At 41.9% G+C, this 26,408-nt stretch overlaps 1 protein-coding gene across 1 annotated transcript in view; it reads right to left on the reverse strand.

Moving 5' to 3' along the window:
* The window catches only part of Asxl1 (ASXL transcriptional regulator 1), an 82,794-nt gene that overhangs the window by 11,836 nt on the left and 44,550 nt on the right, over positions 1-26,408 (reverse strand). Inside the window, 2 exon segments of the mRNA XM_036183930.1 lie at positions 443-540; positions 619-739. Coding sequence (XP_036039823.1) covers positions 443-540; positions 619-739 — 219 coding nt within the window.

Raw genomic sequence — 26,408 nt, forward strand, 5'->3', positions numbered from 1 at the left:
TTGAAGCCAGCCTGGTGCAGGACAGCCAGGGATACAGAGACACCCCGTCTTGAGAAATCAAAACAACAACAAAATCATCCACATAATTACCTAGGCACTATTCTCAGGCCTAATATGCAGTTCCCTACAGCCTGCTTTTAAAAAATGTTACCAGGAGTGGGGTATGGTGGTATGTATCTTTAATCCCAGCACTGGAAGGGAAGAGGTAAGCAGATTGCTCTGAGTTCAAGACCAGCCTTGTCTACATAGCAAGTTCAAGGCTAGCCAGAACTACACAGTAAGATCCTGTCTCAAAATAAAGTAGAATGTTGAAATAACAACCAATTTTATTCTCTTCACTCTTCAAACCTATCTCCAGACCATCTGCTAAAGATGGAAGAACCCTATCATGTACCTGCTCTTACCTACCCACTCTTATCCTGTCACCAATGCACCTCATTACCTGTGAGGAAGCCCTGTGGCCGTCCCTGGAGTTGGAGAGGGGCCGGCTCTGAGACTCTGTAGAACAGGATGCATTTGACGACGTTTCATCCAGAGATACTAGAAGACAGGAAAGAAAACAAAGGTTTAGTCCCTAGGAACGCATGGTCTCTTCCCACCTCTTGCTCTAGCACTTACCATCGTTTTCTCCACTCACGGTGCTGGTTTCATTAGACCCACAGCTTTCCACATCAGCTGAGTCCTCTGGCTCGTCTCCATCCGCTGTAGCTACATTTCGAGACCACTGCACAGCATCCTTCTACGACAGCAAGTTAAAACTCAGGTGAACAAAACCTTTCAAATCCAACAAGCACAGCAGACATTCTTGAAAAACATGGGTTTTTTTGACCCTCAAATCCAACGAAAAGCTCTACATAAGAGCTTTAGGGGCCCTTGACCTTCCAACCCCTGCTGTGTTCACTTCTGTCATCTTGTTTCTGATACTATGGGTTCTGATTCTGTTTTCAAGAAGCTAAGAGGATTCTCATGCTCATTTCCTCTGATGTCTCCCAGCATTTGCAATCATTATAGGGAAAAGGCCGGAAAGACCCAGGCATTTCTCCATAGGCTTAGAGAGATCAGCACCATTGCCAATCCAGTGCTGGATCATGTTCAGTTTGAGGATAACCAGTTTTTCTCTGCTCCCTGAAGAAACACCACCAATAGGTAGCGCAGGCACACAATACATTCCCCCCCCACACACACAGGGTTTCCCTGTGTAGCTTTGCGCCTTTCCTGGAACTCACTTGGTAGCCCAGGCTGGCCTCAAACTCACAGAGATCCGCCTGCCTCTGCCTCCCGAATGCTGGGATTAAAGGCGTGCGCCACCTCACCACCGCCTGGCTCAATACATGCTGCACTCACCAAGATTTAAAATACTATTTTCTTTTTGTTTTGAAATAGTCTCATGTATTCCAAACTTGAACTACTGATCCTCCTGCCTCTGTCTCACCTCCCAAACACTGGGATTATAGGCATGCACCATCACACCTGGTTTTACACGATGTTGGAAATTGAACCAGGGCTTTGTGCATGCAAAGCTAACTAGGTAAGCTACATCTTCATCTCTAAAGTATTCTTTTTTTATTTATTCATGTTTTCTATTTCCCAGATTTAAAGTACTGATGTATTGATGTTTCTATCTTTTATGAGCTTTCCTATCAAGTTCTTTTCACAAATATTAAAAAAACCACAGTCCCCAGTACAGCCAGGGCCATACAGAGAAACCTTATCTCAAAAAACAAACAAAAAACCCAAAACAAAGCAAACAAATCACATGGTCTATATTTGCATTAATATATACTTATTAAACACTTAGATAGATAGCACCTCCTTATAAGCTACCCCACGTTCATTCCCGGGAAGAAGTGGGAATCACCTGTTGTGATGGTTGAAGGAAAATGGCCCTTACAGGCTCATGCGGAGTGGCACTATTAAAGGTGTAGTCTTGTTGAAGCCTATGTGGCCTTGTGGAGGAGGTATGTCACTCGGGGAGCGCTTTGAGGTTTCAGAAGCTCAAGCCAGGCCTAACGACATTCTCCTCCTGCTGCCCTTGGATCCAGATGTAGAACTCTCAACTACATCTCGAGCACTATACCTGCCTGCATGCCGCCATACTTCCCGGCATGATGACAACAGATTAAACCTCTGAAACTGAAAGCAAGCTCCAATTAAATGTTTTCCTTTATAAGAGCTGCCATAGTCATGGAGTCTCTTCACAGCAATAAGAAACTCTAACTAAAACACGCATACTCAAGAATCTTATCTGAACAGGGGAAAAAGATGATTCGAACACAAATAACAATAACAGAGTGTGAGTATGCAGAGAGCTGTGGGAAAATGGGTCACCTAATACATGGAGGCAGAGAAAAGGGGGCCAAGGTTTCAAGGATGGAGGTTAAGTGTCTAAATTTTTTTAAGCTGTCTAAATAATTTATTATAGGCGGCGGGGGTGGGGGGAGGGAAATACTAGCGTGCACATGGAGGTCAGAGGACAATTTTGTGGAATTGGTTCCCTCCTTCAACCTTCACGTGGGTTCTGGGAATTGAACTTAGGTCACCAAGCTCAAATGGCAAGTACCTCAAACCACTGAACAATCTCACAAGTATGCTCTTAAAAGCTGAGTTAGAAAGAAGCCAGCTACAGGCAGATAGATGAGTGGGCCAAGGGAACATAATAGTTCTAGATAGTAGGATGAGCAAATATGTCAAACTCAGGAGATAAAGCTAGAGGCAGCAAGAAGACCAATGTTGAACCACTGTGGAGGAACTGACACTGTGGAGACTAATAACACGTTCACAGTACAGAAAGCTCAATAGGAGTTAGGAGGAAGTGGGGGGTGGCGATTATGATCAAAACGTGAAATTCTCATAGTACTAATAAAATGTTATTTTTAAAAGTTATTTATGTATTTAGGTGTTTTATCTGCACGTACATCTGCATACCAAAAGAGGGCATCAGATTCTGTGGAACTACAGTTATCAACTGTTGTGAGTTGCCATGTGGGTGCTGGGAATTGAATTCAGGACTTCTAGAAGAGCAGCTGGTGCTCTTAACTATTGAGCCACCTCTCGAGGCCCAGAATGTTATTTTTTTTAATCTTAAAAGTTCACTAGCAAAAAAAGAAAGAAAACAATTCACTAGTCAGCCTAAACACTCCCAACAGCACTCACTGTACGAGAGCTCCAGCCCCACAATGTAACTAGAAGCTTTTCTCTCCACCCACTGGTACCCAAATAACCAGTCAGAGTTTAATATTAATTACAAACTGGTCCATGGCTCAGGCTTACTGCTAACTAGCTCTTTTATTTTAAATTAACCCATTTCTATTAATCTATGTATCACCATGTGTCTCATGGCTTTACTTGTGTTCCATTAGATCTTGCTCCCCGAGCAGCGCTCAGCGTCTCCCCCAATCTGCCTTCCTTCTCCTTGTATCTTTCCTTGGATTTCCTTGCCTGACTATAACCTGTCTTGCTATAGGCCAGAGGAGGTTCTTTACTAACCAATGGTGGCAACATATATTCACAGCATCCCACAGCACTTCTCCTTTTCTGTCTAACCAAAAAGGAAGATTTTAACTTTAACATAGTAAAATTACATATAACAAAAGTTATCAAGCAAGAATTACAGTTATAGTATCTAGACTTTGTACCTACTACACCACATAGTCACAACACATACTTGGTGTTGCCATCCTATGGGCAGGGCAATGGTACTTCATGGTTTTAATTTTGATCTTTATGTAAACTAAAGATGCTGTACCAACCTCCCAACTGCTGCAGATGGAACCCAGGATCTCAAGAATGCTAGGCAAGCAACACTCCACCACTAGACAATACCTCACAGTCTTGTTGGGCATTTTATTTTTTAATGTCCTCATTAGTTATACCCTGTCTTATTTAGAAGACCAAATTTTCAGAGAGTCCATTAAAGAACACCACAAATATTTCCAATGCAGTTTTTTGCCCACATTTGCCTATTATTTATCTAAGGTATTGTTTTATAAAAATCCTCTATTATGTTGTTATTGAACACACTGAAGATTGAAGAGACTCGGATCTACTGAAGAGAACTTATCATACTGTGAGGGTCAAGATCACATGCAAAAATCAAGCAACATAACTGGGAATAGAACTCAAGTTTGTGAGAGCGCTTGCCTAACATCTGTGAATCCCTGCAACCTGAACACTTGGGAGGCGGAGCAGGAAGACCAGAAGTTCAAGGTCATTGATTACAATATGAAACTCAGTATAGCCTAAGGTAGTTGTCTGAGACCCCCTCAATCATAAATACCCTCCTTAAAAACAAAACAAAAACCCAAACACAACTCAGGGAAAGCAAGTACTCTCAGAAGGGGGAAACACTTAACAGGGCTGTCTGGATCCTTATAATACGGGCTGTCTGAAGGCATCTACAGGCTGGCCCAGTGCCCTTGGGGTGGGTGACATTATGATGAACAAGTATATGGTGAAGAAATGGAAGAGAAGGGGAGGCAGAATGGTGTGTGCTGGTAAGAGGAAGTTCTGAAGAAGAGAGGGTGGTAAGGAATGGGCTGAGGTTGGCGACCCGCTTGCCAACTGGGCCCAGTGGGATGTCTGGGCCTGGGCTGTGGCCATGTCTGGGTCTGTGGTTCTATTGCAGCCAGGGTTTATATTGATGCCCATGAGTCATATTGCCACCAAGGCCATAGGATGCCCAAGGTCTGCACTGCCACCTGGGCCATACAGATCTGAGTGGCCTGCACTGCCAAAGTGCCATGTGATATCTGGGCCTGAGCTGCATCTGAGAGCCCTGTCTGAGTCCTTGGCCCTACCACAGCCAGGGTCTTTGTTGTTATCTGTGGCTCCTGATAACAATGAAGGTCATGCTGACGTCAGGCGTCTGGGCTACCACCTAGGGCCATGCTGGTGTCTGAGGGCCATGTTGCTTCTGTAGTCACGCAATCTGAGTGGCCTGATCTGTCACCTGGGGCCATGGTGACACCTGGGCCCGGGCTGCTGCTGAGGGCCATGCCCAGGTCCATGGTCCTATCATAACCAGGGTCTGTGTTGATGTCCGTGGCCCATGGATCCCTGGGGGCCTAGGCCATAACCCATGGCCATGGTGGCACTTGAGGCCATGCTGTCACCAGGGCCCTGATGATCCTAGTGACCTGCACTGACACCTGGGACCGTGGTCTTGTCCAGGCCAGGGTCTGTCTTCATGTCCATGGCTCCTGATACTGTTGAAGGCTATGCTGATGCCAGGGGTCTGGGCCGGCACCTGGGGCCATGGTGACAGATGAGGACCGTATCTGGGTCTGTGGTCCTACTATAACCAGGGTCTGTGGGTCCTATCACAATCAAGATCCATGGCCTGTGGTGAAATGGTTCTAGGCTGCATCCTGGTGTCTTAGGGCCATGCAGCCACCAGGGCCGTGCTGATCTGGGTGGCCAGTGCTGCTACATGGAGCCATGGTGTTGTCCAGGTCCAGGCTGCTGCCTATGGCCATGTCTGGGCCCATGGTCCAGCAGCAGCCAGGGTCTGAGCTGATGTCCCTGGCTCCTGTTACCAATGAGGGCTGTGTAGATGTCTAGGGCCTGGACAGCCACCTGAGACCATGTTGGTGTCTGAGACTGGTGCCACCGCTAGGGCCATACTGAACTGGGTGGCCTGTGCTGCCACTGGGGCCATGGTGACATCCAGGCCCATGTCTAGGTCCATGTTCCTGCTGCAGCTGGAGTCTGGGATGATGTCCACAGCCTGTGTTGCCATAGGGGGTCATAGGAGCCATGCGTATTGAAATCTTAGGGCCTGAGTTGATCCCATCCCTCACGGGTCCTGCCCCTTGCTGGGCACTACAGCAGGAGAACCCACCTCAACCCCCAGCACTTAAGACAGATGGCCCTCACCATGATTGTGGGAGAGCTAGCTCTGTCCCTCACCTGAGGGGGTCAGTACCAATGGGCTAGCTCAGCTACCACCCAGACCCACAACCTGGGCTTTGGGTTGGCCCACCATAACATCTACCCCATCTATCATCTGCTGGAGTATATGAAGGGATTGGTCCTGGAGAATAATAGCCACAGGATCTCCATGAGTCAGGGCAACAGCAGGATATCCAAGAGGAGTTTCAGTGAGTGCAGTGATGAGGGTATGCCAGAGGCCTTGAACCAGACCAGTAAGTCACAGCAATGAACATTTTGTGGGTGAGGCTGATTGGACAAAAGGGTCTACTGTGTGACACACTGCAGCACCCAATGCCACTAGGATGAATGAAGAGGTGTTCCAAAGATTGAGGAGCAATGTGGGGTTTTTTGTTTTGTTTTAAATTAATTTTGGGGATGTGTGTGTTTGGGGGGGATATTGCAGGGGTGAGGGGAGGATACAGAGGGATTGGGAGGTAAGCAGGATTGGGATACATGATGTGAAATTCCCAAACAAACAATTATGTCATAAAAAAGGCAATATTAACACCAATAATAACATCACAAATGAGGACAGAAAACACAGACCATAAATTACTCAGACATAAATTCCACAAGAGAAATACAATATTAGGGGAAAAATACAAAATTATGAGAAAGATTTAAAATTTCAGTGGAGAGCTACATCATGTTTTGTTTTTATTTTTTAAACTTATTTTAATGTGTCTGGATGTTTGTATATTTGTGAACTACATGCATACCTGATACTCTTGTAGAAGCTGGCAGAGAGCATCAGATCTCCTGGAACTAGAGTTATAAATGGTTGAGCTACCATATGAGTGCTAGGAATTCAACTTGGGTTCTCTGAAAGAGTAGCCAGTGTTCTCAACTGCTGAGGCATCGCTCCAGCCTCAACACCATATTATTAAGAAAGTTCAGTATTGAAAAAAATGTCAATTCTCCCCACCAAAGTGTACTCAAATTACAATGCAAAAGTCAACATATTTTAGTTATTTTAAAGATTTATTTTATATGAATGGATGTTTTGCCTGCATGTACATATATGAACCACACGCATGCACGGTGTCCAAAGAGACCAGAAGAGGATACCAAATCCTCTGGAACTTGAGTTAGGAGATAGTTGTGAGCTACCATGTGAGTCCTAGGAACTGAGCTGGAGTCCTTTGCAAGTAGACTTAACCCTCTGAGTCACGTCTCCAGCTCGACAAAGACAACAAGAGACAGACAGACAGACACAGACACAGACACACACACCCCTACCTCTCTTCCTCTCCTACATAGAAAAGCAAAGGGCCTCAAACATCAAAGATATTTTTCAAAAACAGGACAAGGACAAATACTCTTGTAAGACAGGGTCTCACTATATAGCTCTGGGTTGCATGGAACAGACTATGTAGAGCAGGCTGGTATTGAATTCAGAGATCCATCAGCCTCTGCTGGTAGTAAAGGACATTGACATTCTTCTCCAGGGTAGGAAAGTGCACCCCTCATCAGGGAAACTTCTCTTTGCAACAGACAGAGATCTGTTGAAAACCACAACTAATGAAAATGCAGTTGTGCAGCCCAGTCCCAATGGATATATCTACAACTCGTACAACCAAGGCTCAGGGATCACTTCAGAAGAGGCAGGATTTTACCAGAGAAAAAGAATTTGCTGTTAAGACTGTGTCTTAGAAAAGTCAGAAGCTACAGCATGAAGTCTTATCAACCTGACTGCCCAAACATCACTTGAACAAACAGGACACTAAGAGACTAGATAAAATGGAGAGGAAAAGCTCAGCAGGCCTCAACCCTAGACAAAGGACTACAGGCCATTAAGAAATAGTCTTCCCCAGGGGAGAGCACACCCAATGGTTACCAAATGGTTAGCTCTGAAAACATACATGTGTGTAATGCTATACAGACTGAGCAGGTTGTATTTAGTTAGGTACACATATACACATACATGTATATAACAAAGACAAAGGAAGGCCATGAATTTGAAAGAGAGCAAGGGGGAGGGGGCAGTACTTAGCAGGATTTGGAGAAAAGGGGGTGGGGAAATGATGTAACGATACTCTCAAAACATTTTTTAAAAAAGTTGCCCAGCAGGGAGATGCTTCTTTTAAACTCCAGTGATTAAATGAGTAGTTAGTTGCTCAGGGATGAAAAGAGGAGATAGTGAATGACACCACTAAAGGGCTCGTTTCTTTTGGGGGGGTGATAAAAATGTTCTAGAATTACAGCATGGTAACTATTGTATAACTTTATGAATATATTAAAAAGCCACTAAATTGGAGAAAACTTGTATGTTCAGTCAACTATGCCCCGGAAGACTTTGGTCTAAAACATCTAATGATGTGCTTTTGTTACATAAATCATTAAAAATCATTAAAAATTAAAACTATTAATGCAAACTTAATGTGTGCTTAAAACTTCATTTTTAAACACTATTTGAGATTTATTTATTCATTTATTTGTTTTTTCGAGACAGGGTTTCTCTGTGTAGTTTTGGTGCCTGTTCTAGAACTCACTCTGTAGACCAGGCTGGCCTCAAACTCAGAGATCCACCTGGCCTGCGCCACTGCTGGATTTATTTTATTCTATGTATGAGTGTTTTGCCTGCTTGTATGTTTGTGGACCACAGAGTTCAGAAGAGGGCTTAGAATTGTCTGGTACTGGAGTGGTGGACAGTTATGAAGTACTTTGTGGGTGCCAAGACTCAAACTTAGGTTCTCTGCAAGTGTAACAAATGCTCTTAACCACTGAGCTATCTCACCAGCTCCCAAACTTCATTATTTGATTTTAAAGAATTTTTATTTTACTTAATGCCTAGTGCCCATGGAGGTCAGAATGGGCATCACATTCCTTGGGATTGAGTTATAGAAGTTGTGAGCTGCAATGTGAGTGCTGGGAATTGAACTGGGTCTTCTGGACATGGAGTCAGTAATCTTAACCACTGACTCATCTCTCCAACTGAGATTTTGTCATTTCTCTTAAATTTGATATAAAATAGTCTACTAAGTTTGAAATTTATTTCAACATTACAGCTGTCAAAGGAGTAAAGAAAGGAAGTACTATTATGTTTAAAGTGGGTACACTCTTGTAATAAGAGTTTCAAACTGTGTGACAAAAAAGGAGATTCCATCAACCAAAAATAAAATTCTCCTGTGATTTGCCACCTACATCTGCAGGACAAGTTTGTAGTTAATGGTAACCATGGCTCACTATTCCTCTGAAACCCTAAAGTCTAGATATACTTTAGAATGCATAATTTCTTGACTTTAAAATAGTATTATTCATATTAGCACCACCAGCAACACATAATCAAATACATCTTAGTATTTTAAAAATAAAATGTGTATACATACCAAGTGAAATAAACAGGCTAAAAACCGGGCCAGAGATATTACTCAGCATTTTCTGCCAATCTGAATGATCTAAGTTCAAGTCCTAAGACCCATCTGAAGGATGCTGCCTTCTGAGACTGACAGAAACACGTTTCTCAATAAATATTTGAAAAAGGATAGGCAAGGTGGCACATACCTATAATCCCAACACTTGGAAAGCTGAGGCAGGAGAGTAATTATGACTTCCAGGTCACCCTGAGCTACACCAAGAATGCCAAGGCTATCAACAACAATGAAAAAATGTTCAAAGGATTGAGACTTTATAATCTCACTTTTCCCATCAATTATAAAATGTGAAGAAAATTTAATGGACTATATCATCAAGACCCAGACTCTACAGGAACTGCCACTTACATTTTAAATTTAGGGGCTGGAGAGATGTCTCAGTGGTTAAGAATACTTCCTGAGGACCATGGTTCAATTGGCAGCATCCACATGGCAGCTCACGACTGTCTGTAATTCTAGTTCCAAGGTATCTGACACCCTTACACAAACACACATGCAGGCAAAACACCAATTCAAATGAAATAAAAAATAAATAATATCAAAAAATTAAGGAATCATTTATCTTTATCTTATGTGTATTGCTGCTACCATGTATGTTTACATCATGTGCTTACAGTGCCCTCAAAGGCCAGAAGAGGGTATCAGACCCCTTGAAACTGAGGTTACAGGGGATTATGAGCTGCCAAGTGGGTGCTGGGAACCCAAAACTTGGGTCCTCTCCAAGAGCAGCCAGTGCTCTTTATTGCTGAGCCCTCTTCAGCCCCAACCAGTTTTTAATAGCGAAAACCTGGCAACATCTTGAAAAGTCTTAATAACCTGTACTGGAAATAAAAGTTAAGACTGATATGGTACACTACTAAACAACAGTTAAGGAGTAAAGCCATATCTATAGCAACAAAATAGCACTCATTTTTTTCATGGCCATATATAGGAAGAAACCTGGCTTACTAAGTAGGTAGGAAGAGGAAGGTCATTGGTGGAAGTCAAGGTCATTCCCCACCGTTTCTGCAGGAAGGCTTTAACTCCTATGTTTAAATATAGCAACCAAATATATGGCTCTCTTCAACCCCTGCAACATCCAAAGAATGGATACAAAGGAGTACAGCTGCAAGTGCACAAAGAGAAAGAAGGGGAGGTAGAAGACAGCAAAGTGAAGGAAATGAGCAGAATCTAGAAGGCAGCTGGGAAGGAAGCTAAGTGACTTGGCAGGAGAAGAAAAATCAAAATCTAATGCTACAGAGGAAATGTCACTAAGAATAAGGCAGATAGAAGTGCAAAAATCCAAGGGCACAGGGATGGGGAAGTATCATGAACCACTGCAAACAGAAGGGAAACATGGGGCTGCCAACAGGAGAACTTGCTATTATTTTGGATAAGCAGATTCCTCAGGTCATTACCCTGCCATTCAAGCAGTACTCTTCCAGCTCTGGAAGAACTGCAGTATTTATGTTCTAGTTAGGCTGAACCCAAGAAATTCTGGAAGAGAAGGCAATAGGCACAGAGACAAGGGAAATGGGGAGTAAGATGCCATACTCCAAGTAAGAACAAAGACCACATACAAAAGAGCTATGTTCCCAGAGGGGCTTTCAGAGATCCCCCAAACCACCCCACCTGTTCTTAGCTGACTGGCAAGCATTCAAAGGACTGCATGTCTAGTGACCTAAACCTGTATTCCCAGCTTCTAAGGAGGCTGAAGCAGGAGTGTTCCAAGGTTCTAGGTTTATCTGTAGTACCAGAAATAGAAGACAGGTACCAGAACTTAACAGAGCACACCTTCAAGCAGGTGAACTGAGGGGCCCCCCAAACCATATGGGTTTCCATCTCTCTATCCTAGCCACTCAGTGCTCACGGAAGAGAACCCATCAGTTCTCTCAATATGAAGGACTCAGCAAGACCTGGCAGATGTTTAAGCACAGCTGTTAGATGAAAGATGTTCAAAATTCAACAAACAGAAGTAGAAATTGAGAGGAAGAAGATAAATGTCATAGTAAATATTCTCTAAGAATCCCAAAAAGCACAGGGTACTTTAAAAAAAATCATCAAGAAGCATAAGCAAACATACACAATGTTGGGATCTAAAAGCAAGTTATCAGAAATAATATATTATCTCTCAGATAAATGACTAAAAAGATGATCCGGTGTTTCAAGGGCCAGTGAGATGGCTTAGTGGGTTAAGGCTGCTGCTAAGCCTGATGGCTTCAGTTTAATTTCTAGGACTCACAGGGTAGGAGAGAACCGACTCCCATAAGCTGTCATTTGACCTTCATGCACTTGCATGCACATAGTAGAAACAAAAAAACAAAACTGTACTCAGATGAAAAGACCCAAGTTTCCAGGTTTTATAATTATGGAAAGGGCCAACTCTAATGAATCTAATGATCCATCTCATATCATATTATGTAATTTCAAAATACAGAGAACACATCATATACAGGCAGGGCATCATACCTCTCAAGCAAGTTTTGGAAAATGAATTAAGAATAAAATCAAGGCTGAAGAGATGATCCAGCAGTTAAGTGCATACTGCTCTAGCAGAAGACCAGAGTTCCTCTCCTAGCATTCAAGAAAGGTGGCTCACAACTGTCCTAACTTCAGCTCCAGGGGAGCTAATGCCTTTGGTTTTTGCTGCTATGCACACTCATATACACAGATCTATGATTAAAAATCAAACTTTTCTTTTTTTTAAAAAGATTTATTTTATTTATTTTTATTATGTATATAGTGTTCTGCATACAAGCATGCTTGCATGCCAGAAGAAGGCACCAGATCTCATTACGGATGGTTGTGAGCCACTATGTGGTTGCTGGGAATTGAACTCAAGACCTCTGGAAGAACAGCCAGTGCTCTTAACCGCTGAGCCATCTCTCCAGCCCCAAACTCTTCTTTTTAAAAAATAAGCAAGCCAGGTGGTGGTGGTGCATACCTTTAACCCCTGCACTTGGGAGGCAGATGCAGGTGGATCTCTGTGAGTTCAAGACCAGACTGGTCTACAGAGTAAGTTTCCGGACAGCCAATAGGTAAGTAGGTAGAAAGGTATGTAGGTAGGTAGGTAGATAGACAGACAGATAGATGGATAGATAGTTAAAATAAAAATAAACCAAAGTAAAATCTTAGGTCTCTGTCCAAACTACTAACACAATACGGAACACAGAATAAGTATGAGATCTCAACTTACCTCCCACATACCTGTTTCTCAAAAGGCAACCCTATTCAAATGTGCTCTGCATAAATGAATTGCATAGAGTGTGCACATAAACTATAACAAATTGAGTCTCATGAGATCTAGGAGAGACAAGAAGAAAAGTGAAGAGAATTTCCAAGATGCAGATAAAAGAAGCCCTGGAAAACTTTCATGTGAGGGCTGAAGAGATGGCTCAGTGGTTAAGAGCACTAGCTGCTCTTCTAGAGGACCCAGATTTGATTCCCAGCACCCGTAGGGCAGCTCACAACTGTCTGTAATTCCAGTTCTAGGTGATCTGATGCCCTTTTGGCATCCACAGGCACCAGGCATATAAAGCAGTATACATATGTGCAGACAAAACATCCATACACATAAAATAATAAAAATCTAATACTTAAAAAACAGCTATGTGAATGCCAATAAGTAACTAACTGGCCCCAGTTTGCCTGGGTCAGACCAACACTTCAGTCTACGCATACAAGGATGGTTGCCTATCCCTACAAAAGCTACATACTGGAAATAAGAGGAATGACAGCCTGGGGTCCAAACCTTCGAAAGAGGAGGAGGAGATCAATATGATAGCTATATCCAAAGAAATTTACAGCTGTTGGGAATACTGGGCTTCAGCTCTTCTCCATAACCTATTTTTATTCCCTATATTTGATATAATATTTTTAAGTAGGAAAACATCAAATAATTACAAGAGTCAAAACCATAACCAAGTCTACATTTAGAAGTGTCACTGGTCCCTTCCCTACTTCACCATATCACTCCAACTCTTCATTCTGACCCATCCTCTCTCCAGCAGCCTACCATAATGCTTTCTTTTCCTTACACTTCTTTGTGCATAGATAATATACCCATCATTTTACTTTCCCTTCATTCTTAGAGAAACACTCCCCAAAACGCCCATCACAGATACTATTCTGCACTTTGCTTTTAGAAACCATCTACTTGAGCTGGGCAATGGTGGCGCACACCTTTAATCCCAGCACTTGGGAGGCAGAGAGGGGCAGATCTAAGTGAGTTAGAGGCCAGTCTAGTCTACAAAGCAAGTTCCAGGACAGCCAGGACTGTTGTACAGAGAAAGTCAGTCTTGAAAAACCAAAAAAACCAAACAAATAAACAACAAAAACAAATTAGGGTAAGAATTTGTATTGTATCAAGCTGATGAAAGAAAATGCTGGCCATACTTTCAGAAGGGGAGGCTAAAATCTTTTTAGATTATGGATTAGCCTATAGAAAAATGTCTGCTGTAAATCAAACAGTGAAGGGGAAGATGAATAGGAATCTCACTTACACAACTTAAGTAAAACATAAAGAGCTCTCTGAACAGATGAAGATAGGTTTCTTCTGTATCCCAGGATCTAATCAGTATTTATATGTATAATTCAGCTATCATTTGGCTTAAAAGGGCTTATTGGGAAATGTTATCATTTTTACTATTTTCTACAAAGAAAATATTTTACTATTTAAAATAACCCTGGACTTTTGAATTATAAACTGTTTTTATGTTCAAGCTATCTGTGTATTATTTCTCCTGAAATTGTACATAAAATGTTTTTACATTAAAAAAGGACAAATACTATAGAATTGTATTACATGAAATATATAGAATATACAAATTTATAGAGACAGAAAGATTAGACGTTATCTCAAGATGGAGAAGAAAGGAATATAGAGCAATGATTTCCTAAGTATAGAATCTCTGTTTTGTGTGATGGAAAAGTCCCACAAATGGACAGTAGTATCAGGACATAATATCATGAATGTAATAAATCGATACAATTAATGTAATTAATGAATATCATGAATGTAATTATTGAATGAGTATTGCGAATGTAATCAATGAATACCACAAATGTAATTAATATCATGAGTGTAATTAATAAATATCGTAAGTGTAGTTAAATAAAAAAAAACAAAAAACAACTATCTACTCTAGGAATCACATTATGATTTCATCGGCAGTGCCTAACTTTCTTCTCAGTTGCATAATATTCAACGATGCAGCCGGGCGCTGGTGGCGCATGCCTGTAATCCTAGCACTTGGGAGGCAGATCTCTGTGAGTTCAAGGCCAGCCTGGTCTACAGAGCTAGTCCAGGACAGGCTCCAAAGCTACAGAGAAACCCTGTCTCCAAATAAGTAAGTAAGTAAATAAATAAATAAATAAATAAATTCCACGATGCGAATGATCACATTTATGTAACCACTCTCCATTTAGATGACCATTAATGTTTTGCAAACAGAAACACTATTGCTCTTATCCAGCTTAGTGATTAAGAGCACCTGTGTGAGCATGGGAACCCAAGTTCAAACCCCACATATGCACCTGTAACCCAGGCACTGGGAGAGGGGGCACAGAATGGACTGCGGGAGCCTATTTCCCAGCTCATTGAGAGACCCTGCCTCAAGGGTTAAGCAGAGAGTAAGAGGCCATCCAACTTCCTGACAGCCACGGACTGAATACAATCTCGGTCAAACTCTATTATGGCAAAATAAAACTCAAAGAGTGTATGAATGTGTATAAATTTCAATTCCACAAACAAAAAACAAAAGATCAAGTTTTCAATTGAGAACACAAGCCTGGCGTTGGTGGCACACGCTTTTAATCCCAGCACTCGGGAGGCACAGCCAGGCGGATCTCCGTGAGTTCAAGGCTATCTAGAGTAAGATCCAGGACAGGCACCAAAACTACACAGAGAAACCTTGTCTCCAAAAAACAAGAGAGACGGAAAGGGAGGGGGGAGAGAGGGAGAGAGGGGGAGAGGGAGAGAGAGAACACTTGCTATTTTCTTCTCTAAACTAGGTCTCACTTCTACTAGGTGACACAGAGCAAGGGTATGTGTGAATGTGACATCATGCAGATGGCAGAGCCCAAGGGGGTAGCTTATAGTGGAGGTCAGAACTTGAACAGGGAGCAGGAAGGGTGCCCACCAGGCTTAGGAGAACAAGAGGGCTGAAGAGGGCACTGAAGGACAGTGTAGCAGGAAGAGGAATAAATAGTTACAGAGGTGGAGGGTGGACTAAACAATAAACACACGAATGTTTTGTTCGTTTTTTTAGTTCAAGTACGTGTATATGCCTGTAAGTGGATACCAGAGTTGCTTTCCACTGTTTTAATTTCCTTCTCCCGCCCCTCAGCCAACCCTGATCCCAAGAAGTTTGTGTGTGTATACATGTGCATGCCATGAAACATGTAGAAATCATAAGACATTTGGAAGTTTTGGAAGTTATTTCTCTCATTCCACCTTCATGTGGGTTCCAGGGATTGACCTCAGGTCATCCATCATGTCTGTGTAGCCTGCAAGTGCTTTTACACCCCACTAAGCCATCTCACTGGCACTTTTTTTTTTTTTTTTTTTTTTTGAGACAAGACAGGGTCTCTCACCAAATCTAGAGCTCATCAATTTGGTTAGGCTGGCTAGGTGGTCAGCAAACTCCAAGGACTTACCACTTTTAACCTCCTAGTGCTGGAATTACAAGTAGGCATTGCCAAACCCAGCTTTTTATATGGGTTAAGTTCCTTTTTTTTTTTTTTATTCCTACCGTAACTTTACCTATTTACAGATAATGTACCAAATGTAATGAAAGAAAAAAAGACAATGCTGAACAGGTTTTTTAAACCCCTTAGGAATGCACAGATAATTGGTATTACACTGCATTAATCAACTGCCTTTTTTTTTTTTTTTTTTGCAAGTTATGACTATGTCAGTTTTCAAATAGAGAAAGTCTTGGCCACATGTGTTGCCACATGCCTTGAATCAAATCAGTGTTATTTTCTAGAAACCAGATACATCTTGGCTTGAGTTCATGCCTGCCAATTATTGTTTAGACAGAATTTCAAAGGCACTGTGCAGAAGGGTGTTGGACGGCCTGCCTGGAAAAGACAGCTGGGAAGGCAGAAAGACTCAGGTAGCCAGGGTAGTAGGACAGGACACCACAAAAGAGAGAGCTGCAGAGAGCTACACAGGAAAGCTCTCCAATGTGTTGCTGTCTAGCCCACAAGTGTGGTGAAACTACCAAAAGAATTACAGAACCGTGCCTGGCTCTTACTCAGGACCTCACACAGTGGCTATTCCTATTACACAGACGAGAAATATCAAAAACAGCCTCAAGATTCAAAAAATGACCTCTTCTAGACAGGAGAGACAGTCTTGACCTTAATAGACTATCAAGTGCACACTGTTTCTCAGCCGAAGATTCTTACAAACAAAACTTGCAGTAGTTTCCATGTAACTTAACCAACCCACTAACAACAACCCTTTTTTTTGGGGGGGGAGGGGGGAAGCTGAGGATTGAACCCAGGGCCTTGCACTTGCTAGGCAAGTGCTCTACCACTGAGCTAAATCCCCAACTCTTAATTTTTATTTTTATAAAGACTTAATTTTTTTCTTTCTTTCTTTCTTTTTTTTTTTTTTCTTCCCGAGACAGGGTTTCTCTGTAGTTTTGGTGCCTGTCCTGGACTAACTCTGTAGACCAGGCTGGCCTCGAACTCACAGAGATCCACCTGCCTCTGCCTCCCGAGTGCTGGGATTACAGGCGTGTGCCACTACCACCTGGCGATTTTTTAAATTTTTTATGAGTATTTTGCTTGCATATATGGCTGCTGTGTGCCAGCCTGGTGCCTGTGGAGGCCAGAAGAGGGCATCCAATCCTACTGAAGTGAAATTAAAGGCAGTTGTTGAGACAATTCTGAGAACTGAATGTAAGTCCCTAGCAACTTATTGCATAAAAAACAAACAAGCAAGCCATCTCTCCAATTTCCCAGTAACAAAGGTGGTTTTTTTTTTTTTTTTCTTTTAAATTTAGGCATACGAAGATGTACCTCCCCCCAAAACACAAAAAGAATATCCTTACTAGGATAATCAATTGAAACCAACTCAGAAATGACACAAATGTTACAAACAGAAGAAAATAAATTTGCAGAGTTAAACTGTATTTCCCCATATTTGGAAAGTTAAATAAGAATATTTAAGGGTTTTTTTTTCCCCCCTGAAAATTTGTGTTTTATGTGTCATGGGCACTTTTCTGTATGTATCCCTATGCATCACATTCCCATAGTGCCCAAGGGAGCCAGAAGAGGCATCAGACCCTTTGGAATTGGAATTAAGAGTTTACCATGTGGGTGTTAGGAAATGAAGCCACGTCTTCTGCAAGAGTAACAAGTTCTCTTAACTGCTAAGCCATCTCTCTAAGCCTCTGGTTTTTGTTTTTGAGACAGGGTCTCCCTCTATAGCCTAGGCTGGCCTTTAACTCACGACCTTCTGCCTCGGCCTCTTTTTCAACTGAGATTAGTTATGCATCATCATATCAGGCTTTAGATGCTATTTAAGGGCCAAATCACAATTCTAAGAATATGCTGTGGTGGCCCATGCCTTTGATCCCAGCACTCTGGAGGCAGAGGCTGGGGGAATCTCTGAGCTTGAGACTAGTCTGGTCTACAGAGTGAGTTCCAGGAAAGCCAGGGCTGTTAACACATAGAAACCCTGACTAGAAAAAAAAAAAAAAAAAAAAAAAGAAAGAAAGAAAAAAAAAAAAAAAAAAAGCAAACAACAATAAGATACCTGACAGAATAAACCACTACACAAAACTAGTCAGAAAGAGAATGAGGAAAATAACAAGGTACCAGTAAGTGTACAATAAGGCATGCTTGATGTGGTTAAACAAAAAGGTAAGGATGGATGGAATCAAGTTTTTTTAGGAAGCAAGGTAAGCAAAGCACTCAGGAAGACGCTGCCCAAGGCATGTTCAGCTCTGGTCTTTTCTGTTTCTGTTTTTGTTTTTCGAGACAGGGTTTCTCTGTGTAGCTTTGAATCCTGTCCTGGATTCAAATCCTCACTCTGTAGACCAGGCTGGTCTTGAACTCAGAGATCTACCTGCCCCTGCCTCCCAAGTCCTGGGATTAAAGGTGTGCACCACCATCCCCTGGCTCAGCTCTAGTCTTCAAGCTAACAAATATATAAACCAAAGACCAGACAAAGCCACAGAAACAGAAATCAAACTGATGTTTGCCAAAAAACTGCTGGAAAGAATAGAATGGAGGAAAAAATAACTTGGAAACTACAAAAGAGGTGGTTAATAACATCAATGTACTGCCATTCAATTGTTGTACTTTAAAATAATGGTTGTTATAATTTCACGTTGATTTTTTGAATACATTTAAAAAGTTTTTATTTTCAATTACATGTGTGTAATTGTGAGTACAGTGCCCATGAAAGCAAGAGAGTGTCAGATCCCTTGGAGCTGTACTTACAGGCAATGGGTATTTAGGGACCTAACTCAGGTCCTCTATAATAACAGAATGCATTCTTTTTTTATTTTTTTGGTTTTTCAAGACAGGGTTTCTCTGTGTAGCTTTGCGCCTTTCCTGGATCTCACTCTGTAGACCAGGCTGACCTGGAACTCACAGAGATCCACCTGCCTCTACGCCTCCTGAGTGCTGGGACCACCACCCAGCCAGAATGCATTCTTAACCATCTCTCTAGTACCAACCTCTATCTACCTATCCATCTACCTATACTCTTGTTTATTTTAAGAACAAAAATCATTCATACAACACCACAAATACATTTATTCTAATGTTAAGACAGGGTGAGTCTCACTATGTATACCAGGTTGGCCTGGAATTCACTATGTAGTCCAGGCTAATTTCAGCCTCCAAAGAATTGGAATTATAGGGTGCATCTTCATATTCAAACTACAAGTGAATTATGTAAGTATTGTAAGCAAGAAACCTGATGTAAAGCATAGCATTAGTAAATTTAAAGAACAGTTGACAGCCAGTGAGACAGCTCAGTGAGTAGAGGCACAGGCCAAACAAGACTGATGACCTGAGTTTAATTCCCATACAGTGAAGACCTCAAGTTGTCCTCTGATGCCTGCAAGCATGTTGTGACACACCGAAATAGCTAATAATAAAATAATAATTTTTTAAAAAAGCTTTGTTTATTATAAGACTACAAACAAAAGGATATATAACAAGTAAATTATGGATATAAATGACTCATAGACAAAATCTCTTAAATAAGGAGACAACTGAATGCAGCGCTGCATTCACTACTGTGTCCTTAACAGGAAAACAGCAAGAGCAGAAAAACTGAACTACATTAAGCAGAGTTAGCAGTGCTGTACTGTGGTGATATGTTGTGTACCCTAATAAAATCTGCCTGAAGATCAGAGAACAGAACAAGCCACTAGATTAAACATAGATGCCAGGCAGTGGTGGCACACACCTTTCACCCCAGTACTTGGGAAGCACACACGCCATTAATCCCAGCATTAGGAAGGAAGTGACAGCTGGGCAGAGAAAGGTATAGAAAGTGTGAGGAAACAGGAACTAAAGGCTTTTCGGCTGGAGAACTTTTTGGCTGAGGGCACAGAGACTTTCAGTCAGAGAATTCATGGAGACCTTTGCAGCTGGAGCCTTTCAGCTAGAGAGTCTTTTCCAGGCTGAGGAGTCCTAGAGGTAAGATGGGCAGTGGCTTCTTCCTTTGTCTCTCTGATCTTTCAGCATTTACCAATATCCCTGGCTCTGGGTTGTTTTGTTTGTTTGTTTGTTTGTTTTTGAAGACAGGGTTTCTCTGTGTAGCTTTGGAGCCTGTCCTGGAACTTGCAGACCAGGATGACCTCGAACTCACTCTCTCTGCCTCCCAGGTGCTGGGATTAAAGGCGTGTGCCACCAATGCCCGGTGGCTCCAGGTTTTTTTTTGTTTTTTGTTTTTGTTTTTTTAAATTAAAAGACCTTCTTAATATTCGTACTACACTGTACCATTGTGAATTTCTTAGTTTTAAATTATTACAATTAAGACAGAAGTGCCAACACTGTGAGAAGACACTATCCTGGTATTTTGGGATATCTCATCACACTGTGTGAAGATGTGTCTTTGTCCTTCCTTCTCTGCCAAAGGCACCTTCTGACTTGTTTAATAAAGAGCTAATATCTAATAGCTTGGCAGGAGAGGATAGGCAGGACTTCTGGGGAGAGAGAGGAACTTGGGGGGAAGAATCTGAAGCGGGGATTTCACCAGTTAGACTCGAACAGAGTTGGGCGACTCAGAGCAAGTCAGACATACAATACTGAGGAGAGGTAACAAGTCACATGGCAGAATGTAGATGACTATAAATGGGTTAATTTACATTTTAAGAGATAGTTGGGAACAAGCCTAAGCTAAGGCCAAGCTTTCATAGTTATAAAAAGTCTCCATGTCATTATTCGGGAGCAGGCAGTCCAAAGAAAGTCTGACTACTTCCTGGGATACATGTGGTCTTTGGGCCACATTTATTCTGGGGAGAGCTATGTAGAAAATACACAAGAATGTTGCTATCTTTCTGATTCCCCCAAAGAAATATAACTTTTTTTTTTTTTTTTAAATTTAAGTGAAGAACTAGAGAGATGGCTCTCAATAAGTGAATACTTGCTTTTACAGACATGAGTACCTAAGTTTGGATCCCCAGCACCCATGTAAAAACAAAACAAACAAAAAGCAAGCCCAAACCCCATGGCTGGGGAGGCAGAGACAGGTGGATAGCTGGAGCTCACTAACCAACCAGCCTACCTGAACCAGTGAGTTCCCGACTGGGGTAGAGACCTTGTCTCAAAAACTAAGGTAGAGAGCCATTGCAAAAGACACTGGCCTCTGGCTCCACAGGCAGACACAGATGCTTTGCACCTTTTTGCATATGTGCACACACAGAAACATAAGCTCATATACATCATACATACACCAAAGATAAATGTATGCCTACCATACAACTTGGCCATTTTGTTCTACCACTTTGTTCTAGGAAAAACAAAGGCATTTCCACATAAAGACTTGTACAGAAATAGTCATAAAAATCTTATTTGTAATAGTTCAAAGCTGGAAAACCCAAATGTTCTTTCATGGGTGAGTGGATCAATACCTATCAAGTCATTATAGCAGAATCCTACTAAAGAAAGACAATGAACTAATATATCCAACAGCAATGCATAAATCTCACAATCAGCACACTGAGAAAAAAATGGCACACACACTGAAAAAAAGTATGTTTATGTGAACTACAGATTAAAAAAAAAAACTTCCACAGGGAACAATTCAATAGTCGCATGGAGATGGAGGTAAAAAGCAAAACAGACTGTGAAGGAACAAAAGAAAAAGGTCTGGGGTGATAAAAATGTGAGCTGTTGGCTAAATGTCAATTACAATAGGAATGGGTAACACACTACTATTATTTGACATTGATTATACTACTCCATGTCCTAAATTGTTTTGTTTTGTTAAGATAGGGTCTTGCTAAATAACTCTAGCTGCCTAGAACTTATATGTAACAGGCTGGCCTGAATAGCAACCCTTCTGCTTTAGCCTTGGAGTGTTGGGATTGTAGGTGTGCATGTGCTACCATGCCTATTCCTCACATTTTGATAATAATAAAATGAGAGGACTAGGAGTGTGGCTACGCAGTAAGTTTTGTTTGGCCCTGAGTTCAACTCCTACACCCTTAAGTTAGAATTAAAGGCATGAAAAACATCTGTAGTGGCTATTCTTGGTGATCACCTTGACATCTTGGGAAGAGGGAACCTCAATTTAGGAGTTGCCTCCATCAGATTGACCTGTAACTATTTCATCTGTGGGGAATTTTTTTGACTGCAAATTGATATATGAGGGCTTAGCCCATTGTAGGTAGCACAGCCCTAGGGGGCAGGCCAAGCTATGACCATATCCATCATGCTCAATTACAGTCGGTGATCTCATAAATGTGCATTAATTTCTAAGTATTTGTCGTTGCAATAGTTTGGATCTGAAGAGAATGGTCCCCATAGGCTCATAGATTTGAATTCTTGGGTAACCAGGGAAGTGGCACTACTTGACAGGATTAGGAGGTGTAGCCTTGTTAGAGAGGAAGTGTGTCACTGGGGGTGGGCTTTAAGGTTTTCAAAAACACAAGCCAGGCCCAGTGGCTCTCTCTCCCTGCTGCTTGTGGATCCAGATATAGTTCTCAGTTACTTCTCCAGCACCAGGCCTACCAGGCTACCATGACCCCTGAAATGATGATAAGGGACTAAACCTCTGAAAGTGTAAGTAAGCAAGCCCCAATTAAATGCTTTCTTTTATAAGAATTGCTGTGGTCACAATGTCTCTTCAAAGCAGTAGAACACTGATCAAAACAGGCCCATATGCTAAAATCCTCAGCTTGGACCTAGTGAAGGGTGAGACCAAATAGGAAGTCTTCTAGTCCTGGGATGGAGTGGTGGCCTGAAGGGGACAGGAAGACTCCCCTGTTACTACTTCAATGTTTGGGTAGGAAGTAGACTGCCTTTCGTGCCACCATGTACCTTGCCACCTGACCACTGTCCCAAGTGAAACAGGATCAACTGATCATGGACAGAAACCTCCAAACTTGTCAACAAACACTTTTTAGTTAATTATTTCAGAGAATTTGTTTTGCTGGGTGGGGGAGTCCCCTCCTGTATCCCAGACTAGCATTGGACTCAATATGTGACTAAGATGCTCTTGAACTTCTGATCCTGCTGTAACCATACCCCCACCAAGTGCTGGAATTACAGGCATGTACTAACTACTATGTTTGGTTGGTTTATGTGGTGCTAGGAATTAAAAGTAGGACTTCATATATGCAAGACAAGCATTCTACCAACTCAACTACACCAGCCTTCAGACTTGGTGTTGCTTTGGTTTTTTGGGTTTTTGTTGTTGTTGTTTTTGTTTTTTTGAGACAGGGTTTCTCTGTGTAGCTTTGCACCTTTCCTGGAACTCCTCTGTAGACGAGGCTGGCCTTGAACTCACAGAGATCCACCTGCCTCTGCTGGCCTTGAACTCACAGATATCCACCTGCCTCTGCTTTGTTTGTTTTTACAGTAACAAAAAACCTAACACATTTCTAGAAAATAAGAATAGTGTGTGGTGCTAGGGGTCAAACTCAGGACCTCATACACATTTAAAAAGTGCTCTATCACTGAGCCACAAGGTCAGCCCTCACCTTAGTGCCTCTTTTCTAAATCTAGAGAACTGACAGTAAAAAGATGGTGGTGGTGCACGCCTTTAATCCCAGCGCTCCAGAGGCAGAGGCAGTGGATCTCTGTGAGTTCAATGACAGCTTGCTCTACGAAGCAAGTTCCAGAACAGCCAGGGCTATAAAGAGAAACCAACCAACTAACCAATCAAACAAAAAAACCAGGATACCCTGTAATTTCCAGGTTTCTTTTGTAAATCAATGAATATATGCGATAGATTATAAGAATGGTTATGTCAATTTTCCACTCTGTAATTTGACTTTGCAATTCCCCTCAGTAAGAGAAATATTTTGCTGCTCCTGGGAGCTGAGGTGACCAACAGACTGATGCAGGGCTGCTCAACCTTAATAATCTTGTTTTTGGACCAGACAACTAATTCCTGTTGCAGAGGCACTGCATACTACAGGATGCTCCAGTATTGCTGGCCTATGCCCATTCCACAGAAAAGATCTCTCTCCACTTTCCACCTCCATGGCGAGAACTAAAGTTATCAGATTGCTAAATACGGGGAACCAGAACAGTCCTTGGCTGTAAACTATGCTGTGTGACACAGAGGCTTGCCCTTTTGCTGCTACTTACTAGGAACCTTTTGTGACTCATGTGGCAGTCTCCCAGTAGCTCCAGCCAACAGAATACAAGGGAAGAGGGCCATCCTAGACTACCTGGTGTATCTGTTTCATTTTGCTGCATGACACATTATCACAGACTCAGTGACCTAAACAATATACATTTATTACCTCAGTTTTCTAGGGAGTGAGAAATTTAGGCATACACATGGCTAGACTTCCTGCTGAGGGGCTCCCAGAGTTTGAATCAGGGTGTCAGTTGGGCTCATTTCCTTTCTGAAGCTCATGGTTACTTGCAAATGCCCATGGTTACTGTAGAAAACTATCTCCATTAGAGGACTAAGGTCACTCCCAGGGCTGTCAGCATGGACTTGGCATTCTGCTCCCAGTATTACTACAGTTCTTGCCACTTGGCCTCCCACATGCCAACATGCACCTTCAGCAGACTTGTTCTTATCATCCATCTCTGAAGACGAGACCCATATCTAACTGACTCAGGCCTGCCTACCTACCCAGAATAACATCTTTGGGTTAAAATCAACAGAATCTAAAAAAATCTCTTCACCTTTGCTTACCCTACTGCTAAGAACAAATTACAACTGCCACTCCCACACAGGAGATTACACAGGAACAAGATTATCAGAGATCATCCGGGAGAGCTTTCTGACACATCTAGCCTTCAGCTAATCTAAGTCTGTGCTGATAAGGAAGCAGACAGGCAATCAAAGAACTCTAAGTAAAATAACAGGTTGTTCTAAGGCATCAAGTTGTGGGACGGCTGGCTTTACACCAAATACTAAGAGTGAATGAAATGTGGTGGCTTGCCCCATAGCCCCATCACTGGAGAAGCTGAGGCAGGAAGATCTTTAGTCCTATATACTAATTTGGGATACATAGCTAAAACTGCCTCGACACACGCATACACCAAAACAAACAAATATTCCCTCTCCCCCAAAAAAGACTAGAGGATAGAGGACTGGGAAGCTAACAGCAGAGACACAAAAACTTCTACCATATACAGAATCAAGAGAGTCAAGTATCAGGCTAGGTATTCTCTGACAGCAACAACAGCAATTCCATACTCAAGGCACAGATGGCACATTTTAAATCTACAGGTGAAATATGAAGCTTCAATCAGCAGATGTACTTTTTCAAAGACTGTTAATCCTACAGCCAACATTCTGAAGTCATTTTTCCTTTTACAAGATATTTCACAAAGTTAGGCATACTAACAGACTTTATTATATAGTTTTAGCCAGACTTAAAAACACAAGCATAAAGGCAATTTAGTTTTACCACTGAGAAGGCAAATGCGAGGAACACTAAGGAAACAGCAGAGCTGACAATTTTAAACAGAGTGTAAAATTCTTCATCACACACACTGCAAAGACTACAATACAATTTTAGGGTTGGGATTTAGCATGCTAAACCCTAGGTTTACTCATCAGCACCACAAAAACTAGCCAGGGTAGCACATACCTATCACCCCAGTACTCTAGATGAAAGGCTGATGAAATCTGAAGCTCAAGGTCATTCTCAATTATGTAGTGACTTAAAGGCCACCTGGGATACAGGAGATCCCACCCCACCTATCCCACCCTTGCTGAAGAAAAAGAAAAGGTAGGGGAGAAGAGGAAATACTACAATTTTAACTGTATTTCAGTGTTCAACACTGAATCCATTAAACAGAGACAGGTAAACAAAAAACCCCTCCACACTACCCAAACTCAACTTCTAGTTTTGTTTTTGTTTTTGTTTTGTTTTGTTTTTAAACTGGGGATTTGGAGAGAGTTCAGTAAGTAAAGGAATTGAATTCTCTCACAGGGACATGGTTTAAAAAAAAAAAAAAAAGGATTCCAGGACACACCTTTTAAACTCAACAGAGACAGGTAGATCTCTGTGCCAATCTGATCTACATGGAGAGTACCAGAACAGCAAAGGCTACATAGTGAGACCTTGTCTCAAAACCAAAAACCAAACAATCAACCTAGGCAAGATGGTATGCATTAGAAATCTCAGTTCTGGGAAGGTAAAGAGAGGTAGAGCCCTAAAACTCACTGGCAAGCTAGGCTAGTTCCACTTGGTAAGCTCCAGGCCTGGGGTGGGGTTAGCGGGATGAGGTACCCAAAGAAAGATACCCAAATTTTTCTGTAGCCTCCACAGACACACAAGTGAACCTGCACACTTTTAAGCAAACACACAACATAGAATGTGGATGGGTTAACAGATTTAACATTACTGGTTAAAAAAGCATCAGTAGAACATCCCAAAATAGAAGAAAATATTTAAAACAAAATTAGTAAACCAAGGAGTTGGGGACAATTTCAAGCAGTCTTCAAATAGA

Source organism: Onychomys torridus, chromosome 4 (genome assembly GCF_903995425.1).
Source record: "Onychomys torridus chromosome 4, mOncTor1.1, whole genome shotgun sequence".
Lineage (NCBI taxonomy): Eukaryota > Metazoa > Chordata > Mammalia > Rodentia > Cricetidae > Onychomys > Onychomys torridus.